Source organism: Dendrobium catenatum, unplaced genomic scaffold (genome assembly GCF_001605985.2).
Source record: "Dendrobium catenatum unplaced genomic scaffold, ASM160598v2 original_scaffold_138396, whole genome shotgun sequence".
NCBI classification, from domain to species: Eukaryota; Viridiplantae; Streptophyta; class Magnoliopsida; order Asparagales; family Orchidaceae; genus Dendrobium; species Dendrobium catenatum.
The window spans coordinates 23,393-47,342 of record NW_021456829.1 but is presented as its reverse complement, the minus strand read 5'-3'; the positions used below and the strand labels follow the sequence as shown (position 1 = coordinate 47,342).

The following is a 23,950-nucleotide window of genomic DNA, read 5'->3' as shown; positions in this document are numbered from 1 at the left end:
TTATTAGGCTGCATTTAATTGCTTCTAAATATTCAACAAAATTTAATAAAAAATTTTAAAAATTTAGATTTGGTTTTATGTCCCACTGAGTTATTATAACTCACTGTAGTTTTACTTCTAGCTTTCAGGATCTAGAAAGTGAAAAGAGACTGTTGATTAGCATGTCAGGATCTGATATGTGTTTATAGGTATTTTCCTTTTTTAATTTTTATACAATCATGATTAGTTTATTATTCAATTATGTAGCTATTGCATGTATCCATGTTCTATAATGTAGATACATTTTGATGAAAAAAAAAAGAAATATTATCGATAAGTTTATTTTTAGTATTTGAATGCATTTGTAGCTAGGGGTGTCAATATTTGACACGACACTACCCGGGTCGGGTTAGGGTCGACCCGTTTTCCACCCGGGTCAGTTCGGGTTCGACCCGAACCCGACCCGTGACCCGAAATTGACACCCCTATTTGTAGCTATGTAGTATGTAGTTATTTAAAATAGACATTATAAAAGAATATGAACATTTCAAAACAAGATATTGGAATTTGCTTGTCACAACTCAACACGATAGAATATGTCCTGGTCGAATTTGATGGTGACGAACATAGTAATGATAATGATGCAATGAATACACATGAAATGATAAAAACATCACATTAAAGTTGGATGTTCGATCTTGTTGACTCATGTAATGAAGTATGCACGCATTGATAGTATTAATAGACATAAATGTAAACTGCATATATATCATTGATAAATAGGTCATAATGGGTACAAATACATGTATTGATTGCATATGATGCATAATAGATAAAATATATAAGACTAATGATATTGACATATGTATATTATGATTCCTTTACTGCTTTATGAATACTTTCAATACGATTGCTTAATGAATTTTGTTGATTCTCGTATCAACTATTAATTCATTGAAATGATTTCTTGCTAGATCAAAACCTTATCCATTCATAATAGGTGTTAACATTTGACATGAATCTGACTTGACTCGAATCTGCTTGATCTGAACATGATGCGTTTAACTCAAATTATTAGTACATTGATTATATAATTTTTTTAGAACAATATGATCCTTTTACTAAAAAATGAGTCATGTCATGCAAAAATGAGCTGCTTAACTTGAACTCGATTCATTTATCGAAGTCGGGTGTTAATGTGGTCAATTTGAATTAGATCCGAAAATTAATTTGATCTAAATTTTAGATCTTAATTATAACCTAAATTTTTTCAATTAAATTTTGATTGAATTGTAGAATCAAATCATTTATTGACAACTTATAGGAGGGATTATTTCTTTTGGTAATAATGTGGATTAGTGGTTGGGTGTGAAAAAGCTAGGTGAACGATAAAAGAGAGCCGGCGCTGTCCTTGTCGGGCGACTTTTCTCTCTCTCTCTCTCTCTCTCTCTCCCTCCGTCACAATTCCCGTTTTGCCATCCCCAACGTCCTCTTCTGTCCTTCCAACCATCGCTGGTGCCCCCTTCTCCCCAGTTCTTCTCCACATCCCCGGAAAATCCTAACCCTAGAAATAGAAAGAGACCCCCTCTGTGTTTGCCTCACTTTCCATCCTGTTTCTGGCTTTTGTTCTCTACTCATCCTAGGCGAGAAATCCAGGTGAGATACTCTTCGCTTTCGCCTCTGCTGTCATTGAAAGTGGTGGTTTTTTAGTCAATTGTTTCGTCATCGTGTCGTAGATTGGACGTTACATGTAAATGTGCTCTTTATTCTGAGGGATTCGCGGATCGGACGCATCGGTTCTGATGGATTGTGTGATCGAATTGCATGTTTCCTTAGGATCCTTTTGGCGAATTTTGGGGCTTTGCCTTGATTCTTTATTTTTTCGCTTGCTTGTATGATCGCTCGTGCTTAGACGGTGTAGAGAGGTCGTGTGAGTTATTTGTGATTTAAAAGCGGCCGTTTGCTTCAATTTTTCTTAACAATGCTTACTTCTTGATTGTTAACATTCCTGTTTTATGAAAATAGCGCCAACGGCATCATTTTCTTAAATTTAGTGCATCTTTCCTTGTGTTTATCCCTTTTGTGGTCCATCTCGTCGATATTTGTTAGAAATATGTTATTCTTTCTGGTTCCAACAGTCGGACACACTGACAGTGATATATTCTTTCCATGATACATGAGAAAATTCTGATGTCCGAATCAGACTGTGGTTGACTTTGGTGGTGGTGGAAAAGTGATTTTACTGTTTAGCAAAAATTTTAATGCATTTATTGAAAACTGTTTTCATAAATACTATGACTGTTGTGATCCTCACATTGCCTGTTTAATATTAGCGATATGTTGCCATAAAGTTTTACATGCAATAACAAATGCTGTATCATGTTTTAATCATGGAATAATGCTTATTGTTTCCTCATTTTAATTTGACCCTGTTCATTAGGTAATGTGCAACAAAGGGCAACTGTAAAGAAGAAATATAAGATGCCACGTTGGCTTTGCTGTTCTTTTAATTCGAACGAAACGGATGACCCTCATGAGAATGAAGCTTTAAAGAGTTCAAAGCCTTACGAGGATGGTAGGAATCACCAGTTTTTGCTTGAGTGTTCTTTTAACTTTTATGACTTAAAATAATATAATTGGAAGTGTCGAAATCTATGTTAAATGCACTCTGTTTGACTTCTTTGACATCATTATGATGTGAAGAAATTTCAGGATTAGTCGATGATTGTTGTATATTTTAAAATTTTTTTGCGCTTGTTCATTTGCATCGACTTTTCCTAGTTCTTTATCACCTTTGAATGATTTTTATATGTTTTTATCCATATATGGCTTCTCATAAAATCATTTGCAACCAGAATTTTGATATTTGGCTTCTCTTTTTAAATGCAGTATTTGGTATTTTTATAATTTTGTTATTCCACGTCAAAGATTAACCATACAATGTATAGTAGATTTCCTGATGCATAATTTGTAGAGATAATTTTTTTAGGAAAAGGTGGTGGAGACTTAAAAGATAGAAGCTTTTAATGCTTAGAAGTACTAATTAAATAAGGTAAATTTGGGATTGCAGCTATCTAATTCTTATTTTAGGCATTGCCTTGAATTCTCTAATGCCTGCTGCAAGTGTGGCAGATATAATGCAGATCCTAGGGTGAAGCTATGAGAATGTTGGAAACATTTGTTGGGCAGTCAGCCTTGGCTTTCATCCTATTTGAGAGCAGTATTAGCTCAGGAAACCTCATAGTGCTGAAAGATAAAAAAATCATGAAGACAAACTATATATTTGAAGAATAATATACCATTTTTTTGCGGTTAATAATTTAATATCATAGGCGGTGCACAAAATTTAATAAATTCTTCTATATTCTTCAAAGAACTGATAAATTCACAACAAGTTTTTTATGGTGTGGACATTCAAATAGTTTGACTCAATAGAAAAATTAATATGCTCAATGTCTTGTAGAGTTGGAGGCTCAATGGATAAATTCTTAAGGTTTTAGTCAGTAGAAGTTCAAGCATGACTTTAAACTCAGCCTCAAGTTCTCATAATTTAAAGTTGAATGTAGATAGAATTCTAATTCAAAAATTTAAATGCAAAATTAAGTTCTAATGGTAAGCTCTAATGCGGGCTTTACTTTCATATGAGATTCAAATGCTTGTTTAAGTTTTTATTTAGATTAAAGCTTAATTTAAGTAGAAGTCCTAGTTCATGTGTAGGTAGAAAATCAACTGTTACTTTAGGTGCAAGCTTATATGTAAGGTCAAATAAATTGTTATCTTATGTATGTTGATCATATTTTAAATTTATGTCTTCATCATCGATATTGAGTTTATTATCTTCAAAATCTTTGAGGACTCTTGAGCAAGGGGATCTCATTAAATTTGCACAAACGATTTGTTCTATGACTAAGTTATGATAATAATATTAGATTGGACTAGTATTGATGCTGTTTTAGCAAGAAATACATTAGGGGGTAAATTATTACAACAACAACACTACGTGGGTAAATTATTAGTTTGGAAATATTCATCATAGGAGGCTTTTTTATTATCTTTTAATCTCTATCAGTCTTTTGTAAGATTCATCCATAGTTTTTTTTGGAGAATTATCTTTCATATCATGCTTAATGGCATATCTAAGTTCACTAATGATTTTAGACATAACTTCGGATAAACAACATTTATCTCATTTAAACCTATCAAAGTAATAAATATAGTTGTTTTTTCTAGGTTAAGGTTCTTGAGTTGTTCCATTTACTGCATATGTTATTTTGCTTGTAGGTATTTTTGATTAAAAATATATTTTATTTTAATCTTTCTAATGATACGCTGTTTATTTAAACTTTAATATCAATTTCAAATTTTTACCAAATTCTTTTAATAGATCCACTAATCTAGTGATAGATTGCACGTCACATAATTTATGCTAATCAAAGAATTCTTCTGATTTAAAAGCTAATATGATCTTGTGTTCCATCAAATGTAGAAATGTCTATCTTAACTAAACAGATATCCATCATAATGTTGTATTGAACCTTTGTAATTTTTATAATTTCTTATGTTAATGTGTATGATGTTGATCATCTGCTTCTATCATATGGCTTTGTCTAACTGGCTATAGGGTTAACTTTAATTGATTTTACATCAAGTATTATGTTATCAAACTTATTCATAAAATTGTAAAACAATCTTGAATTTTAATTATTCTTTTAGTGGTATACATGGACATGATTAGTTATATGCTAAAGCCAAAAAACAACCACAATTTTCATGAATATATAACTAGTAAGCAAAGATGCTTATACATGTTATCTAACTAAATAATGTATATGCAATGTAGATATGTCTTGTTATTTAAGTTAAATAACTAGCATAAATCAACAATAATCTATCACTTTCCACTTTAGACGGCTTAGAAATGAATACACATGTTTATATAGAAGTTTCTATAGAAATATGCAATTTAATAAGGTTGTTTTAGCAGTGTTTCCTAATAACTTTCAGGAGGCTTGTGATCAAACTAAAATTCGCTCAATCTTAAGTCTTAACCATTAATCATGTTCCTGGTATCTTTGATTGTTTAAGTAGATGCAATCTCTTAGGCTTAGGAGGGAAGGGTGTTGCATGTACAGTAATCCTACAATTGTTCTTACCATACTACGTATGGATCTAGAATATGCTAATAGATCTGTGAATTGGAACTATAGTCAGCTTGATCAAGTCAAAGGATACCTTAATGTAGAACATAGTGACACGAAGGGTGTTGCATGTACAGTTATCCTACAATTGTTTTTACCATACTACGTATGGATCTAGAATATGCTAATAGGTCTGTGAAGTGGAACTATACTCAGCTAGATCAAGTCAAAGGATACCTTATTGTAGAACATAGTAACCCATTGCTTTATGAGTTTATCTTTTTAAAGTTATCGATCCTCATTCTTATTGCTAAGGGCTTCATAATCTTGTTGTATGGATGTTGGGGAGTTCTCAATATGATGGATTTTATTGTAGACGTTTTAAAATTTTGATTTGAATTTGGATGCACAGTGCCCGATTTTGGAAGCAGAATTGTCCAGGAGGGTTTGTATTTGAATGCATAGTGACTGCTTTGGTGGCGGGCTTTTGTAGGATAGCTAAACATTGAATCCTCTTCTAAACCAATGCTGATACCTTTATTTAACGCAGCATGGGATGTGGAGGCGACCAACATATTTTTGTGAAGAACTCATGAAATATTATTGAATTCATTGCTATTTTATGATGTAATATGCATAGTTGTACAGGATATCAAACAAGAGGTGCAGATTAATTGTGTGAGAAAAATGGAGTGTTGGATAGGAGGTTTTCCTAGAGAGAAAGGGGACCAGGAAAGAGAGAGTGCAAGGAAAATAATTTTGATAACCAGACATGCACGAGGGATTATAGTGATAAAAAAAGATAGGCAGGAGACAAATTTTTTACGAGGAGAGAGTTAGTTTAGAGCAAGGAGAGGAACTGGAGAGAATTCAAAATAGGTGAGAGAAGAGTATTGCTGAGAGGATAGTTAGCAATACCTGAGGTGCAGGAAAATCAATCATATATGTCTCCTGGATTTATAAAATTAGCTTTTAAGGATTTATTTATATGCTAAATATTTACAAGAATACCAAAAACAACATTTTGATCATTGAGGATGCTATTGTCTTCTTTATCTAATCTTTTCTCTTGTTTCCTTTCCTTCAATCCATCATTTATTGCGTTCTCTCTATATCTTGGCCTGAGAGTTGCCGTCCGCCCATGTGCCAGACCTAGGTTTGTGGCTTCTATTATACTTTGCAGGCACCTTTCGCATGACTACGTTTTTGCTGTTGCTGTTACATGAGAGGTATAAAGAAAGAAAGAAAATGTTTTAATTCCTTGAAAATGTTGGACACAGGTTTTCCATAATTTGAAACGGGCACATTAGTAGGATAGAAATGACTTCTAATTTGTAAACATCAACTTCTGAATAATTTACATGATTGAAATATGCCTTCAGAACGAGATGGGCTGTTTAATTTAGACGAGGCTACCCTTTTTATCTGTATTTCTGTATTTTCTTATGGCATATATGGTTTCTTGTAAAAAAAAAACATGTCATAGAACATGATGATTTTGTTTTCACTCATGGGAAAATAAAATCATGACTTTTGAGAATGTTTTAAGAAGATTTGTGGAGTTAGAAATCTATTCTGGTCTAACTACATTCAACCAAATGATTGGTGTTTTAAGAAGATTTGTGAAGTTAGAAATCTAAGCTGGTCTAACTACATTCAACCAAATGATTAATTTAACAAGTTTTATCATTTTTCAAAACATGATTTGGGTCTTCAAGCAACCAAATGAACTCTTAAAATCTTCTTTCCTTCTAGTTCCTGTTCTTCACATCTATATATTTTATTTTCTTCGTTAAGGACTGCAAAAAGGTTCAAAAGTCCCCCATGTTGCTAAAAATGAGCCCCCGAAGGCACCACCTCCTATTGATGTACCTGCCCTCTCTCTTGATGAACTGAAGGAGAAGACTGACAATTTCGGGTCAAAGGCTTTGGTTGGAGAGGGGTCGTATGGAAGGGTATATTTTGCTGTTCTAAAAGATGGTAGACAAGTGGCAATAAAAAAGCTTGATGTTTCACAAGAGCCTGAGTCCAATGCTGAGTTTCTGACCCAGGTATGCATTTTAGAACAAACTTAATTTACCTACTTCATCCTATTTCGAGATAGAATATTTTTTCATCCATTATTGATTTGTTGGATTTTCTTAGATTTGACCATGTTAATTGCACAAAATCAGGTTGCAATGGTATCAAAATTAAAACATGATAACTTTGTTGAACTGCGGGGCTACTGCGTGGAGGAAAATCTCAGATTACTTACCTATGAGTTTGCTACCATGGGTTCTCTGCATGATGTTTTGCATGGTATTAATTTCTTGTTGTCCTAAGTTGCTCCCTCGTAGACTTCACTTATATTATAAAACATTTTCCCAAATAATCAAGATAAGATTGGCGCTTCATTTTTTTTTTCTTTTGTTTATTTGCTTTTTTTGGGGGGGTGATTTAGGCAGGAAAGGAGTGCAAGGCGCACAACCTGGTCCTGTTCTTGACTGGATGCAGCGTGTGAGCATTGCTATTGATGCAGCTAAGGGTCTGGAATATCTACACGAGAAAGTTCAGCCTTCCATCATACATAGGGATATCCGTTCAAGCAACATTTTACTATTTGAAGACTTCAGAGCAAAAATTGCTGATTTCAATCTTTCCAATCAAGCACCTGATATGGCTGCTCGTCTCCACTCTACCCGTGTTCTTGGAACCTTTGGTTATCATGCTCCTGAGTAATTTTTTTGAACTCAATTATATGAAAATTTAGACTACAATATCTATAGCAGCTTCCTCATCAAAACATAAATTCATTTTTTGAAACTTTCTTTATTCATGTTTTAATTAATATTTTAGTAATGTGCAACTGCATGCGATGGAATAAATTTTTTTAGCTTTTTCAGAATTGTTAGAGTTTTATGCAGTTTTCTGGGACAGTAGAAGAGGTTTTTATTTTTATTTTTTTCAAGTGGTCTCTGTAGCTTTCCTGCGTTGTCTTGTGATCTGTCTTGATTCCCTTCAGGCCATTGCTAACTTTGGTTGTAGCGTTGATACAAATTCAAAAACATGTAGTTCACTCATGTTTTTCTCACCTTGAATTCAAGATAGGAACTTTTGCTGTGCTATGTAGCGCTTTGAAGTGATGCTAAATATTAATATCACAGATTTCTTCTGCTCTATTTTCTCTTAGGATTTCTGACAGGACGTTATGTTTGAAAACTCGCACAGACTAGCTAATTAAAAAAAAAAAGCTAGTACTTGACTTTATATTCAAAATATATATATTTTTTAATGTTTTCATAATTGTGAAGGTCGAAATTCTCATGTTAGGATTTCTGCACTTTTGAAAGAATATCTCAAGTTTTGGATCAATATATACGCAATTGTGATCAAATTACTTTTACATGATGAAGGGTCCCATAGATCAAATGAACTTGCTAAAATCCTTATTTTCTTTAAGTTTTTGGGCTTCTTAATACTGACTCTTCCATGCTGTGGCAGATATGCAATGACAGGGCAGCTGACGCAGAAAAGTGATGTGTACAGCTTTGGTGTTGTTCTTTTAGAGCTTCTCACTGGGAGGAAGCCTGTTGATCATACAATGCCTAGAGGGCAGCAGAGTTTGGTTACTTGGGTGAGTTATTTTTACACAATTTAAACCTTGAATTTAAAGCGAAAAATCTCTAATCTCTTGATCAGGGTGGTCGGTTTAGCTTCTTTACCTGTTCTTATGTTTTCTTCTTGTTTATCCCTTTTTTCAGGCTACTCCACGATTGAGCGAGGATAAGGTAAAGCAATGTGTAGATCCAAGATTAAAGGGAGAATATCCGCCAAAAGGCATAGCGAAGGTCTCTTTCTCTGCACTTTGAAATTACCATTACCTTCACATGCATTCAAGCCATTCATTGATAAAATTTTGATATTTCCAATTGATGATTAAATAACATTAAAATCTTGAACTCCTGCATGACAATAGTTTTAATGTTGTTAAAGAGAAGAATTAACGTATATTTGAAGCATTATTGAAATTCAATTGGGTGGATTGACAAGTTGTTCTCCTCCCATATGGGATAAGGCTAATGATGACTGCAATAATAATATTAAAGATATATGTGATAGAGTCTTGATATATGTTAATATTTGTGAAATGATTAATGGTTTTTATATCTGAATAGGATCATATTAAAGATTAACATTAAGTACATAACTTTTTATATCGATTATGGAGATGTTTATATATTTAATTATAAAGGAGTTACCTTAGTTTGTTTATTTGAAGATTATATAATAATAGATGAGATCTATGAAGAACGTATTGAAGATAAGAAGCTATGGATGCTATTATAAAGGTGAAATATATAAATTTGCACTTTTTGTAAGTGTGAAATAAATATTTATCAGTAATTATTTTGAAAGATGAAGGAATCTTGATGTGATGGTCTCATTATGCTGGATCTTTATTAGAAGAAAACAACTTTTAATGAGGATAGAGCCTCTAAAATTAAGGTTGAGTGATAATAATAAAATTGCTTAAGAGTAGTATGTATTAAGAGAATATTGTCAAGATATAAAATAAATGTTTATGATATTAAATTAGAACTTGTTATTCCATTATGGATCTTACTACTAGGCCATAATTTTAATCACAGATTGTATAGAAGGTCCAATTTAGTTTATAGACTTTTTAAATATGAGCCAAAATAATCTTGTCGTCAGAAGTAATAGAAATTGATGCTAAAGTTAATGTATGTTGTTAAAATAAGGGTAATTTAGGAATATATCTACTATATGTGCATTAAAGAGTCTACTATATGTGCATTAAATCCATGCCCTTTATTTATATTGCATAGGTAGAATCAATACTTCTAGAAGTATTTTAAAAAATTGCATGGGTAGAATCACCAGTAAAAATATGTGCATAAAATCTATCTATCTGGTAAATAATATTAGATTTAAATACATTCTTGATGTAGAACTACGATGATTGCAATGATTATATTAAGAGCTTGCACAACTTATTGATTAGAGAAATAACAAAGAAGCCTATTAGCAAATAAAACGACGAATCAAAATGTAAGACTGTAAGAGGGGTCACTGTCGTTTAGGCTAAGTTGCACATCAAAAGATTTTGAATCATCAAAATAACTTAAGAAAATAACATCATGCCAAAGTAGTAGTTTTCAACGAAAGCCCTAGTCTAACAATAGATTAGAAAACAAATGAATGCACTCAAATCCCAACGTTTACTAAGCTTAGCAGAATCGGGCGAACGCGTCCTTCTTGACTACAATCAAATCACAAAAGGGGATTAGGCTTAAGAAATACAAGAAAAGGAAAATTAGAAAACCTTCGTCAAGGATCGGTTGCAATCCTCCACTTGACGATCTCAAGTAGCTTCAACCAAGGTGTCCAAGATGCGTTCTATGTAATCCTCAACCGTATGGTCGATCCTCGGGTTGATGTAGAAGAAGGTTGAATGCAAGATGCACACAAACCCGTGCTCGTTGTAGGAGAGGCCGTATTCTGTTTCCGGGTCAGCCATCCATGGAGGACTTGGCTGTTTTTGAATTGGTGAAGTACTAATCAGCCAGGGAAGTTCTCTCCGACAGTGGTATGGCAATTCTGGCTAGTGGAAATAGATGGACAGCAGGTTGGTCTTCTAGAACAGCAGTTTTGAAGCTTCCAGTAGCTGGGAATACAAGAATAGTGGCTGGAATTCTCTGGCTGCAGTCTTAAAAGGTAGAAAGCTCATGTCGGATGGAGTTTGGGAAGGGTTTTGTGGAAGAAAGTTAGTGTACGGGTCTTGGGAAATTTCGGCCAGCAAGGGAAGAAGGAGATGGGCTAAATTCCAAATTAGAATAAGAAGTTTTGGAAAGAGTAAAGAGGTGGAGGATTGAGGGGAAACTCGGCCAATAGAGGTGGAGGGTTTTGAATTCTTTCCAAGAGAGCAACTTGCAATATGGAAAGAATTTCCAAAGGAATCCAAGAGGGGGAGCCGGCGGTAATAGGAGAGAGGGAGGGGATTTGGGGAATTAAAAGAGGTTTCCTAATTTAAAATTAAGAAATAGGAAAGATTTAATTAAATCCTTTCTCATTTAAAATTCAAATAGGAGTTAATTAAGAAACTTTCCTAAAATAGATTTAGTAAATTAAGAAAAATTTTGAATTTCAAATCAATTGTATTTGAATTCAAAATCTGTCCAATTTTGATTCAATCTAAATTAGGAAATGAGGCATTGGGGGAAAAGGAGGAAGAGGGGTGAGATGGGGGGCCGGTAGGTGGGATGGATGGGCCGTGGATGGTGGGGGTTGAATCTAGCCGACGGATGGGAAAACTAGGATGGCCGGCGGCTAGACATGGGAGAGAGGAAATAGGGTCGTTGGTGGTGGTGGGGGGAAGGGAAAGAGAAATAAAACCCCGAACCCGACTTTTCTAGGTTGGTGGGTGATACGCAATTCTCCCTCTCCTAGGGATCTCTCTCCGATTTCTCTAGCTCTCACAAGAATTCATGCAAGGGGAAAAATATTTTGATCAATCATTCATTAACCTTCAAAGAGAAACATAGGGGCTATAAATAGCCTCGTACATAAGACTCAAAAATAAGAAAGATGACAATGCCATCAGGGCTTACATACGACATCCCTTAATAAAAAGAGTACAACGGGAAACTAAATAAAACAAATACAATACGACATCATAAATAAGAAAATACATAAAACAAATCAAAAATACTTAATTTTCAATCGTGGCCGTAGATCGGCGGCCACGTCTCTGATAAACCTTCCATGATCTGATGTCCCCATCAATTCTACTAAAAAAATACATAACCAATTGAAAATTAAGTTTTATCTTTCAAGCTTTTAATACTAATTTCAATGATCGAACATGCAAAATAGATAGTTTTCGTCATAATTTTTTCATTATTATAAAAAAAAAAGAAATAAACAAAATGGTAGCTGCATGTTTCAATCCAAAGTGTTAATGTAATAATTGACTATTTTGTCCCAAGCAATTCATTCAATTGTCCTTTTTCTTTTAGATTTAGAGCTATATATTTGTTCAAATAAGAAGCCCTAATTAGATTTCCACGCTAAAATCTATAGTAAACTTTATTGAAAAAAAATTTATGAATTGGCAATTAATCTTTTAGTTGAAAATCCTTTGGTGCATGATTGCATTGGTTCTAATTGTATATGACTATCTCACTATCTATTTGAAGATTAATGTAATATGATTCTTCTAAAAACAAACAAAAGCAAGAAAGTAAATATAATTTGTGTTAACAATAAAAGAAATTATTAAGATTATTTTTATTATAAAACTCATTATTTTAGTCTTAACAATTGAATCTTGTACATCACGAGATAATTTGTGATATTTGATGACATTCAAGTTTTTGGTCAATTTCATGGATCTCATCACTGTGAATATCCATATTGTTATGGTTTTTCATACCAGAGTATTGCTATTATGTCCATGTTACTTACCTTTATTGCAATGAAGTATGACAGAGGCTCTTCCTAACTTTTTTCTCTGAGTATCTTTGGGTTGTTTGTCATAAGACCTACTTATTTTTGGTGACCTACCCCTCTTAGGTTTATAATGTTTTGGTTTCAATGGTGGAATCCTGTTATTATTAGGCTATTCATCATAGATATTAGCATAGATATTAGCATGCATGGTACTGAATTTATAAATTTTATATTAAGCTTATAATAAGTAGCAAAGTTGAACAAAGTTCTCACATGGACACATTCATATGTATTGCAACACAAACTTATATACTTGATAATCCAATCAACTCCCATCTCCTATAGCTACATGATTTATGCTCTAAGGCCTCGTTTGTTTGCCCGTTTTTTGTGCTTATTCCGTCTGCCAACGTCAAAACAAAAATTTTATTTTTGTTTGATAAAACTGCTTTTTCTTATTACGTTCGTAATATCGATGTTTTACCTAAAAACATGAAAGCAAAAAGTGAGCGCCATTTTCAGAGACGTTCCGCGAACTGCCCTCGTTTTCCCTATTTTACCCTCCCACGACACAGACGAACTCACGTATCCTCTTCTTCAAGCATCCCATTCACCGCGACAAGGCTTCAACGAGGAATCGAATCCCGTTCAAGTGGCCAAAAATCACCTCAGAAATTTGTTGGAGATTCCTCTATAGCGCCTCCTCCTTCCTGCTTTGCTCGTTTCTAGTTTTTTGACCCGATTTGTCCTGCAAATACAACTCCAATCCCATTTGCATCCATCCGTTTACGGCAACATTCGTCATCCATAGATACGCCCTCTCCTATTACAGCAAATACAATCTTACCTCACTCCACAAGCACTGATCGATCTTGCTTTTCCATTTTTGTATAGGCAGATTTTATTATTATTTATACAATAAAATTTAACTATTTATGGAAAAACCGAAAGGTAGCCCGTCGCCGCCTTAGGCAAGGAAGCAGAGGCGGGGTTTGGGGTCGGCCGTGGTGCGTGGCGCGGCGGAGCTCGCTCGGGCGCTGGTTGCGTGCGAGGAGAGGAAGGTGAGGCAGCACAGGGAATGGAGCTAGAGGAGCAGTGGCTGAGAACAGAAGAAAGAATGTAGATGAACCAGCAAGTCCGTCGCTGGCCTTATGATTTAATTAACAGGTTCACACTAATGGGTTCAATCGTACATAATCTGTCCTATATAAACTTTATTTCTGTTTTGAAATTTATTCTATTGGAGATGAAAAGTTGTATTATTTTTCCCTTTATATTATACTTGTAAAAAATATTAAGTAAATTTGAGTTTAATATATAGGTAGTTTCGTCATTTATGATGAAAATGCTAAAATTGTTAATTGTACCAAACACTAATTATCTATTTTAAAGTTTGAATATGCACATAAAAAGTTATTTAACCAAATAATATTTTTTAATAACTCCATTGTATAGAACGTTATTTCCGAAACTCCATTTTCCCTACAACCACTTTAAAACAAACTTTTTCAAGAACATCGACGAACCAAACAAGGCCTAAATCTTCAATATATTATGCCTCAGTTATAATATTTCTTTCGTAGTTGTTGTCATCAATATTAACGCTAATTCATTCTTCAAACCGATGTATATTTTTCCTAAGAATTTTCTTAATCATTGAGCATAACTTTTATTTGATTTGATGATTTTTTTCCTTGTTTTCTAGCAATTTTGTCATCAATGGATCTAATGCTCTCAAACATTGAAATAATTGACTATTCTTTAGCATCAAAGATGAAGATATAGTAATATTCATATATATTATTGAACAAAGGGCCACATTTTAAATTTGAGTTGAAATATGATCTTGATCACTCATTAGTAGGCTTCTTATTCAACTATTGGAATAATACATCATTTCTTTTTTTAAAATTCCTGCATCTTGTATGTGAACTGATTCATTACAATCATATTCATGTTCAATCTCGTAAGTATCATTCTGAAATTCCTTACAATCATCTGATTCATTACAATCATATTCTTTTTTGTTTGCAGATCAATTGTATTGATCAAATGACGAAAGAATTGTGAGAGATTTGAATCTTACATTTTATAATCTATCGATAACATTTTTAATCTCTCTTCATTTTAGATATTCTATGGTAAAATTAATGCATACAAAGATCGTAAAATTTAACAATTATTATTGATAAATTACAAAATATACCAAAATGTGCCTCAAGGTGGATGGTAAATTTTCTCCATCTACGCTTTTTCCTTTTCATGTTCCTTTGTATTTCTTGTTGTCGATCCCCTGCTCCTATGTTGTCCCGATTCCCTCCAATGACAAATCTTTTAGTAATCAATTGTATATCTCAAAAAAAAAAAAAAAAGTGCAAAAACAAATTATTAGTCACCGTATCCTATTTTTCATGCCAAGGTAAGGCTGTGTGCTCACCAATCTTCATCGCTTTTTAGGAACTGCTTCATCGTCCCCAATTCTTTAAGTCCTACCGTCCCATCTTCCTAGGTAAACTGTTCAACTTGTTTACCTTAATCACTTCGTGTGCGATATGTCGTCCCGCTGCAAGTTTGCTTGTGAATCGTCATCACGATGTGACTTTGCTGAGGCTTATTCTTGTCTCACCTTAGCTCAACTTCTTTGGCTTTGTCATGCATAACTACTTCTATTTGTGTTGGCGAACAAAAGATTGTAGTGGAAAATAAAAAAATTATGAATAAGAGATTGTAATGGAAAATAAAAAAAAATTATTAACAAAGGATGAACTTCGCAAAATACCTATTTATATGCCTCATCCAAAACATTTCCACTCTATCACGTAACATTTCCATCTAATTCATTTGTCTATTTTAACTGCGGGACTATTTTGACTTGTATTTAAAAATGCTAGTGGCTGAATAAAACCTTATATAATTTGGGGCTAAAATACACCCCTCTATATCATAATTTGATTTTATTAATATCTTTCTTCATTATAATTATAAAGTTTAATGCCTTACTATAGTAATTTCATAAACAAGTGTGCTCCTATAATTATCTTATCAGATGCGAAGTGCTTCCTTTATGCTTGAAATATGTATGAGATGTGGACAGTCAGGTCTCCTGTAAATGGGCCAACACCTTCTTTTGTCATTCTTCACAAATTCAATTGTTTCTCCTCTTTAAATTCGCTAATTTTGCACCGTCTCTTTCAACTCCTTATTTCTGAAAATTAAGCCAAATTTAAAAATAAGTCTCTTTAATTCTATGCTAGAATTGTAAGTAGGCTACTTGGAACTATTATCTTTATCACAATCATGAACGCTTTGATCATCACCAGAATTCATGCAATCAATATGGCAATATTTTTCATTCAAAATTTTAGTGGTATTTTCATTGAATAAATCAATGTTTTGGTTCTCTTCATCCGAAGTTCCATTAAAGTCAACAGAATGATCTATATTATCTTTAAACAATTCGTGAATCTCATAATCACCTTTGTGAAATCCCTTACAAACGTTGGATTCATTGCACTCATCTTCATCATCAATACCACCGCTACTCTTATTTACCTCTACATCCCTATCACTCTTTTTCATTTGTACATCAATTGTCTCAATCAAACCACACAAGAATTGTTAGAGATTTGAATCTTCAGGTCATTCATAAACAACATTTTATACTCTATTGATAAAATTTTTAATATCTTTTGCTTCATTTTTTGATGCTTTGTGATAAAGTTTATAAATTTTAGCAATTTTAATTGATAAATTTCATATAAAATATCCTTAAAAAATTTTCCTCAAGATGGATGGTAAATTTTCCCAATATATGGTCTCCCTATTCTTCTTCCTTTGTATTTCTTGTCATTTATTCTCAGCTCCTGTATTGACTCAATCCTCTTCTATGATAAATCTTAGCATTTGATTTAATATTTCAAAAATAAGAACAAAATAAAGCAAAAACAAATTATTAGCCATCGAGCCTTCATTTTTGGATTTAGGTAAACTGTTGTTGACCTTCGTAGATAAACCCAAAAGAAACGAAAAATAATACCTGTAAACCTATCGGATCCCTAAAATCCTCCTGTTTTTTCTCCTGAAATCAGCGGAAATCCTGCTGAATCCGGCGCCGAAACAGTCGATTCTCCGCAAATCCTACGACGTTGCTTCGATTGAGAGCCCAAACGTGTCGTTAAATATCGAACCTCCACTGCTTCTTCCTCCCGTTCGCAAATCCCTCATAGCCTTCGACTCTCTCCCACGACCTTCTTTCGCTCGCTGCTCCCGATTTCCACAAGCCTTCAGCTCCGACCAAGCCGGCCGAACCCACTGCGACGCCGACCCTGGTCAACCCGACATCTTCCCGTTGCTATCACCCAAAGCCAAATCCCGACCACCTCTGCCTGTGCCGACCTCTCGTCGGTAGAGAGAGAGAGAGAGAGAGAGAGAGAGAGAGAGATCTAACTCCTTCATAAGCTCCGGCCTCTGCCTCCGCCTCCCTCCTCCGATCGAAACCCGAAGCAACAACGGGAGCTCGCCTATGGAGGTTGCGATCCTCCTCCCCTTCGCACGCTTCTCGGCCAAATCCCGTGCCTAACAGCCCTTATGGGCATTTTTTTATGTTATTTTTATTTTTTTTTATTATTATTAATTATTATTATTTTATATTATTAATTAATGATAATGATAATTATTTATAATTAGTTATTTAATTATGATTAATTATCTTTGATTATAGTTAATTAAAATTAATATGTAATTAGTTATTACTTAATTATAATCAATTATCGTTATCTTTTAACTAATTAATTATTATTAATTATAATTAATTAAAAAAAAAAGTAATCCCCTCCACTCTCTTACCTCGACGTTTGTGTCGAACCGGTAGACTGCCCCAAGCACGCCTTTTGTGCGCGTGGTAGGATGGGACCCCGGTGTGACACCTACGACGAGATAGGCGAGTGACCCATCGATCCACGTGTCAACCACGACAACCCCACGGATGTATGAAATTTTCTAAACTCAAAACCTTACTTCAATGTTCGTGGCGAACCGGAAAACCGCCCCAAGCACGCCTTTAGTGCGCTTGGTGGGATGGGACCCCGGTGCGGCACCTACGGCGAGGCGGGGTCGCTCATAAGTACCCCCGGGCGGGGGGAAATCAAAAAAATTGCTTTTTCAAAAAAATGCTTTTTAAAACCCCAAGCACGCCTTTAGTGCGCGTGGTGGGAGAAAAAAAACAAAAATACAACCGCCGCGGTGTCTCACCAACACCAACCGTGCACGTCTTTAGTTACGTGGCGGGTAGGCGGCCTCTTGGTTTTTCCCCTTAACGGGGGAGACGCCGGTGCCGAAATTTTGTCTGAAATATAGACAAGGACTTGGAACAAATGGGACTTATGGATTTGATTCAAATAGACCTAATTGAACTTAAACTCAAATAAATTTTGAAAATATAAGATTTAGAGCTTATATTTGATTTAAAAATCAAATGATTACAACAATGAGCTTGAACTCAAGTGAACTTGAGCTTGACCCGAACTTGCAAGATGAACTTTTACAAAACAAGATATGGACTACTTGAACTCAAAGGAGATTGGTGCAATGAGTTTTGAACATAACTTGAACTTGCAAGAACTACAGGATACTCGAATGAAGGGGAAGAGGCTCATCTTAAGCCTGAACTGTATCCAGACTTGAACTTGATTGAACCAAATTGACTTAAGTGAACTTAAACAATTCAAATTGAAATTGAACAATTACAAAGGATTGTGCTTAAGTTTGATTGGGACACATCAAATCACATTTGGGCTCAAACTCAAATGAAAATGAGACTTGAATTTGCACATTGAAAGACAAGGAACTCGAGCTCGGGGGACTTGATTTAAACATTGAGCCAATTTGCACTTAGGCTCATATTTGATTTAAAATCAAATGAAATGAACATAAGATCTGTTATGATTTTCAATCCATCAAACTATAAGTGATAATAAGTGCCTCTTATGTTCTACAAAGGATTTCTCTTCGAAGACATTTGGCATACTAGTAGGTGTACGACAAATGTGGTAGCATTCCAATCAAGGTGCTAATAAAGAAATGGAGTTCCCAAATAAATGTTGAAAAGCTCTTGTACCAATCAAAATGCAAGCTAATAACTACTTCCAAGGGCAACTAGAAGCTTATGAGATTCAACATATTTCTCACATAAGCGACATATTTTCAAAGTAGATGAGGGAGAAATACAATAGTGAAGAAGCGGTCCATAAGCAAAGCAAGGGAGATGTAGAAGAAGCGGATTCTTTGATTATCAATTCAGACTAATATATAAATGAGCACACAACAGTATACTTTCAAATGAGAAGAATAAATGTACTACAAGACCCTTGATTTACATATAGCCAACATGAAATCTGCGGTGTTCCTACTAATCGACCAACGAACTCGTATGCTGAAGATTAGAAGCCCTAATGAAGAAAACTATTAGTCGATGCAACGATTGACATACAACAGATATAAGCACCCGCAAACTCTTGTATCAAGGGTATTCTAGAATCCTAGTAGTCAACATCGAAATTCAAACATATAAATTGACTTTCATGCAATCAAGGATAAGAAGATCTGCAACGTATACAATCTCTCTACGAAAATAAATGTATGTGTAAGCCACTGATGGGTAGATGCAGAAAGACTTCAGTAAGTGCAGTATCCTTAAGTCAATTTCAATATATGGAGTACATCTACCTGCCTACCTATAGCAGTAGCGGATATACTATACGAGATCAAATACAACAACAAAACACATGAAGAATACGACAAATGCAATCTCTTACGATCTAAAAGCAGGAGACTCGTTAGTCCACTACGATCCATCTACAGAAAGCAACAAGTAATGCACGACAGTCTACTCGTACAAAGCAGCGAACAACTCTATTCAGAAGCTGCTATGTCATGCCACTGGATCTGCAACCTCCGTACAAGCAGACAGAAGGCGTCTACAAACACTTTCAAAATATCCCCGCACGTGCACAATAGTTTGTATACACATAGGCACATTAAAAGGGGTAAATGTAATCAAATACCCGCATGAGCCCCGACGAGCGTGTTATTGGTATACACGTGACGTCTAGGGATGCTGCGCGGGTCAACAAGTGAATTCAAATTCGAACCCGATCCTTCTATACTGATCAATAGGAGTCGTCAGGGTTCGAACCATTAAGCAAATATATGGCCGTGGAGACCAGAATATTTGTTTTAATACATTCATATTAGGCCTTCAAAGCCTAAAATTAAAAGAATTCACTCTCAAAGCCATAAAGCCTACGAAACCCGATCCTTTGTTGACAGCCAGACAGAGTCGATAAGGTTCAAGCTTTAAATGGAAATAACCTCTAACACCCTGATGATGGCCGTGTTGAATGTTTATCTCAACCAAAGGAGTTCACAAACGTTTCAAATGGCTCCTTAATATCCAAATGTCTTCCAAGCTCCACCCAAAAATTCAAATCTCAGAAAATCCCAAAATCCCAAAAATATTTAAAAATGAAATTATCCATCTCAACACTCAAAGCAAAATCCATCCATCCTCCGCAACAGTCTGTCGGGGTGGACAAATTCAAATAAACTCTAGCTCACAAAGAGCCAAATGCCTAGTCGAAAATATCACTAGGATCCATTCTCAAACAATCTCTTGCCAGTAAGGACGTGGTACGTGTCCTCTAACGGCAGTTTCGCCGCCAAATGGCACTGCAGGTAAACGGTATGACCCGGGACCCTCTAAAACGAGTGGTTTTGCCGCCAAATGGCACCACAGATAGCGGTTATGGCCAGAGCCAATACGCTCCTTAGTGGCGTTAAATCCTTGAGACATGAATCAATAGGATATAATTGATAGGGAACAAAGCCCTCTGTTAGCTTAAGGTGGATTCAAACTTGTCCCCTTAGAACAAACATTCAACCTCGGTCTACAAGGTTCCCTTGGACGAAGCAACCATGGCTGCCGACAAGGATCCTTCTGTCAGGTTGGCTCGACTCACTCCTCTGACTAAGTAAACAAGGGACCATGATGGCCGGGACGACGGAACCATGGGATGTTGATCGGGTCTATCATCCATTTCCCCACCATCCGCTTTAAGTGCAGGATGATGAAATTTCTATTTAAATATCAAATCTTCCAACCTAAAATCCAAAAACCCAACTCTTCAATTCCCCAAATCCAAACTTTTCAAATTCTTATATCCATGCTGCTACTATATGCCAAATAACACGTATTCTATACGTATCTGATTGACGACTAGCCTTAATCGAAAGTTCTCTCTCCGTGATCGGGAGGGGTAATTAACTATAGGGGCTTGCGCCTATAGAAACTAGAACTCAGATCATAAAGTCCTCGCAAAATGAGGACGAAATCTCTGGGTAGTGTCTTATCTACAAACCCATATGCCTTCCAAAATTTACCCTGGAATTATTCAGTTAAAACTCCCTCGCCGAATAAAAAGAAAAGTGAGCGGAGGCCGGGGCCGAATTTTCGGAGCCCACAACTGTTCGTTTGCTCCTCTTCATCGCTTTTTAGGAGTTACTTGCGTGTCTCCGATGCTCTTACCCCTGTTATCTCGTCGTCTCCGATTCTCTTACCCCTGCCATCTCATCGTCCTGTATAAGCTGCTCAACTTGTCATCCTAAATCCTTTGACGTGCAACTTGTTGTGCCTTCGCGAGTTTGCCTGTGGAGTGTGGATTATCCTGATGTTTTGACTTTGCTGAGGGCCATTCTTGCCCTGCCTTACGTTGACTTATTTGATTTTTTTTATGCGTGAGTGCTTCTATAGGTTTTGAAATAAATTATTAACAAAGATAAACTTTTCAAAATACCCAAATTGTATGCCTCATCCAAAACATTGCCGCCAAATCACGCAACATTTCCATCAAATTCATCCTTTTATTTTGATTGCGGGGCTTTTCGGCTCTTATTTAAAGAGTATAGTGGCGAAATGAGGCTTTTTTTAATATAAGTTGGGGCTCTCTCCTATAATTTAGAATCATTTGGATCATTTTCTCTGTGTTGTAATTAACATGAGGAAGGATAAATTAAAAGAAAGGTTGTATTGGAGAAGTTGAGATAAATATCTATAGAAGTTAAATTATTGGAAGATAAACTTTTAGATGGTTTGGGCATGTAGAATAGAGGGTAAAATATGCACTATTAAAATGTTGGATAAAATCAATATGAACAGACCATGAAAGAGAAATGGTATATATAAAATAATTAGATTTTATGCAAAAAAAAATGCCAAATAAGATTAATAGTTGTGATACTCAACAGGAATGCATGAAAAATGCTATATGATAAAATTGAACCCAAATTGGGATATGTCAATGATGTTGACGATGGTGGCGTGGCAGTTACTTATCATTCTCAATTCCTAATGATGTTGATGATGTTTTATTCTTTTCCCTTTCTTTTTCCCACTTCAATTCATGATTGATTGACAGTATGACTAATTTATTTTTCAGATTTGTATTATGTTTGGCTTCATTGATATGCATAATGCATCAATTAATGTGATTTTCATGATTCTTTTCTTATAATTGATTTTATTAATAGATCAAAATTTTCACTAGAAACTCTTAGTTGTTTCTTTCAATTCACATATGTAGTAGTGATTAATTAACTATGTTGTTTAGTTTGCTTCTCTAGGAGATTTGCATGTTTATCCTTGTAATTGCAGTAAATTATTTACAGTTCATCTAAAAAAAAGCCCTACTTTGTATAGTAGATTTGCATTAGAAACTCTAAGGCTTCGTTTGGGACGGCTTTTTTATTACTTCTTAAAGCAGCTCTCTAATAAAAAAAAATTTAATTTTTGTACTAAAAAACTACTTTAAGAAGCAATAAAAAAATTATCCCAAATGAAGCTTAAATCGACTTACAGCACCAGAAACTTTCTTTCATGCTACTTGCACCATCTATCACATATATTTAAGAATTTGCTCGAATTGTTCATGCAGCTTGCAGCAGTTGCTGCTCTATGCGTGCAATATGAAGCTGAGTTCAGGCCTAATATGAGCATTGTAGTTAAAGCGCTATCTCCCCTCCTTGTGAATAAGCAGTCCTTACCACAGCCAGATCCTGCTACAGCAGCTGCTGATGGTTGAATCCTGCAACTTTTGTTCATTGTTCTGCTTCAGTTAGACTGGTAAAAGCTTTAATTTCAATTTTCTCCTTAACCTTTCTTTCTGATCTCTTGCTTAGTTTTATTTACTAGAATTTTACTCGTGCTGCAGGTTCTGTAAATCTGCTAAAGTATTGTTTGATTTGGGAACTTATTGCATTTTTTTTCTTTAGCATTGTTGCAAATTTTCTTCTTGGAGTGCTGTGTGTTCTTTTACATGGAGATAATAATGTAAACGTTTGATTTTTGTGAATTGCGAGGTGTTGTTGGGCAAGAAGCTTAATGATGACTAAGCAAGAACTTATCTTTTAGTCCAAAATACTAGTTATAAATTCAATTGAGAGCTTTATTGTGGCTTAACTTGGAGGATGCAATTGTAGCATGCTAATATGATGAGCCTGCACTCAAATCATCATGGATCTTCGGTCTCGTTTGGGACGACTTTTTTATTGCTTATTAAAACAGCTTTTTAGTAAAAAATCATACTAAAAATTGCTTTAATAAGCTGCTAAAAAACTGTCCCAAATGAAATCTTCATCGCAATTTGCAAAGGAAGGATACGAGTATGTGAGTGCAGCTCAAGCTCAACATCAAGCTCTAATATGATCTTATGCTCTAGCATGACCTCATGTTCAACTTGGGCATTATATTAGGCTAAAGCTTGGGCACAATATTTGGCTCAAATTTAGTATGTGTGATAGATTTTCCTCATCAACATGGGTGTATAAATGGAGGTGTTGTGATTGATAGGCTATTGGGTTATGTGGATCTTTTGGAAGTATGGGTATTGTTAGGGTAGAGTAATTTTATGGAACAATTGCCTTTCATCTATACTTTTGAGGGCAAGTTAATTTTCTATTACTTGAAATTTTTTATGGCCTTCAATGACCTCTTTGTGTGGATACAATGACTATGGTTTTGTTTGGGGGAGATTTTTGTCACTATTTTTTGTTGCTTTAAAAAAAAGTTATACTATAAAATTATTTTTAATAATAATAATGTCCCAAATGGAGCCAAACGAAGCCTATATCATCAAACTTGTTGCTTAAAAGGCAAAAAGAGAGCATCTTTCAAAGGATAAATTATTGCGTGCAGAGTCTCGGACATAGAGTTGTGTTTGAACTCAAATCAAATCGAGATGCATGACAAATACGCAATAACATGTGGTTAATACATAGTTTTTTATATTACTGTCTGTTAGTTGTCTATTATTTATGTAATTAATATA

The 23,950-nt window shown here is 34.8% G+C and overlaps 1 protein-coding gene across 3 annotated transcripts; it reads left to right on the top strand.

Moving 5' to 3' along the window:
- Positions 1-1,430: 1,430 nt before the first annotated feature.
- On the top strand, positions 1,431-23,071 carry LOC110105312 (PTI1-like tyrosine-protein kinase 3). Of its 3 annotated transcripts, none has more exons than XM_020834753.2 (9): positions 1,431-1,635; positions 2,420-2,554; positions 6,915-7,168; positions 7,292-7,418; positions 7,561-7,834; positions 8,601-8,733; positions 8,861-8,947; positions 22,559-22,746; positions 22,835-23,071. In XM_020834753.2, exons 2-8 carry the CDS (start codon positions 2,461-2,463, stop codon positions 22,703-22,705), a joined length of 1,116 nt encoding a protein of 371 aa, XP_020690412.1. In that variant the 5' UTR covers positions 1,431-1,635; positions 2,420-2,460; the 3' UTR covers positions 22,706-22,746; positions 22,835-23,071. The 3 variants fall into 3 exon arrangements, with proteins under 3 accessions (XP_020690412.1, XP_028548004.1, XP_028548005.1); XM_028692171.1 differs by lacking the exon at positions 1,431-1,635 and adding an exon at positions 1,784-1,909; XM_028692172.1 differs by lacking the exon at positions 1,431-1,635 and having other exon boundaries at positions 2,418-2,554; positions 7,016-7,168.
- Positions 23,072-23,950: the final 879 nt, after the last annotated feature.

What these genes read in the sequence shown, in the direction of transcription:
- LOC110105312 (XM_020834753.2), top strand. Translation starts at nt 2,461, where the DNA reads ATGCCACGTTGGCTTTGCTGTTCTTTTAATTCGAACGAAACGGATGAC. An exon ending in TTTGGTTATCATGCTCCTGA is followed by an intron (nt 7,835 to 8,600) that starts GTAATTTTTTTG and finishes ATGCTGTGGCAG; the next exon opens with ATATGCAATGACAGGGCAGC. An exon ending in AGCAGAGTTTGGTTACTTGG is followed by an intron (nt 8,734 to 8,860) that starts GTGAGTTATTTT and finishes CCCTTTTTTCAG; the next exon opens with GCTACTCCACGATTGAGCGA.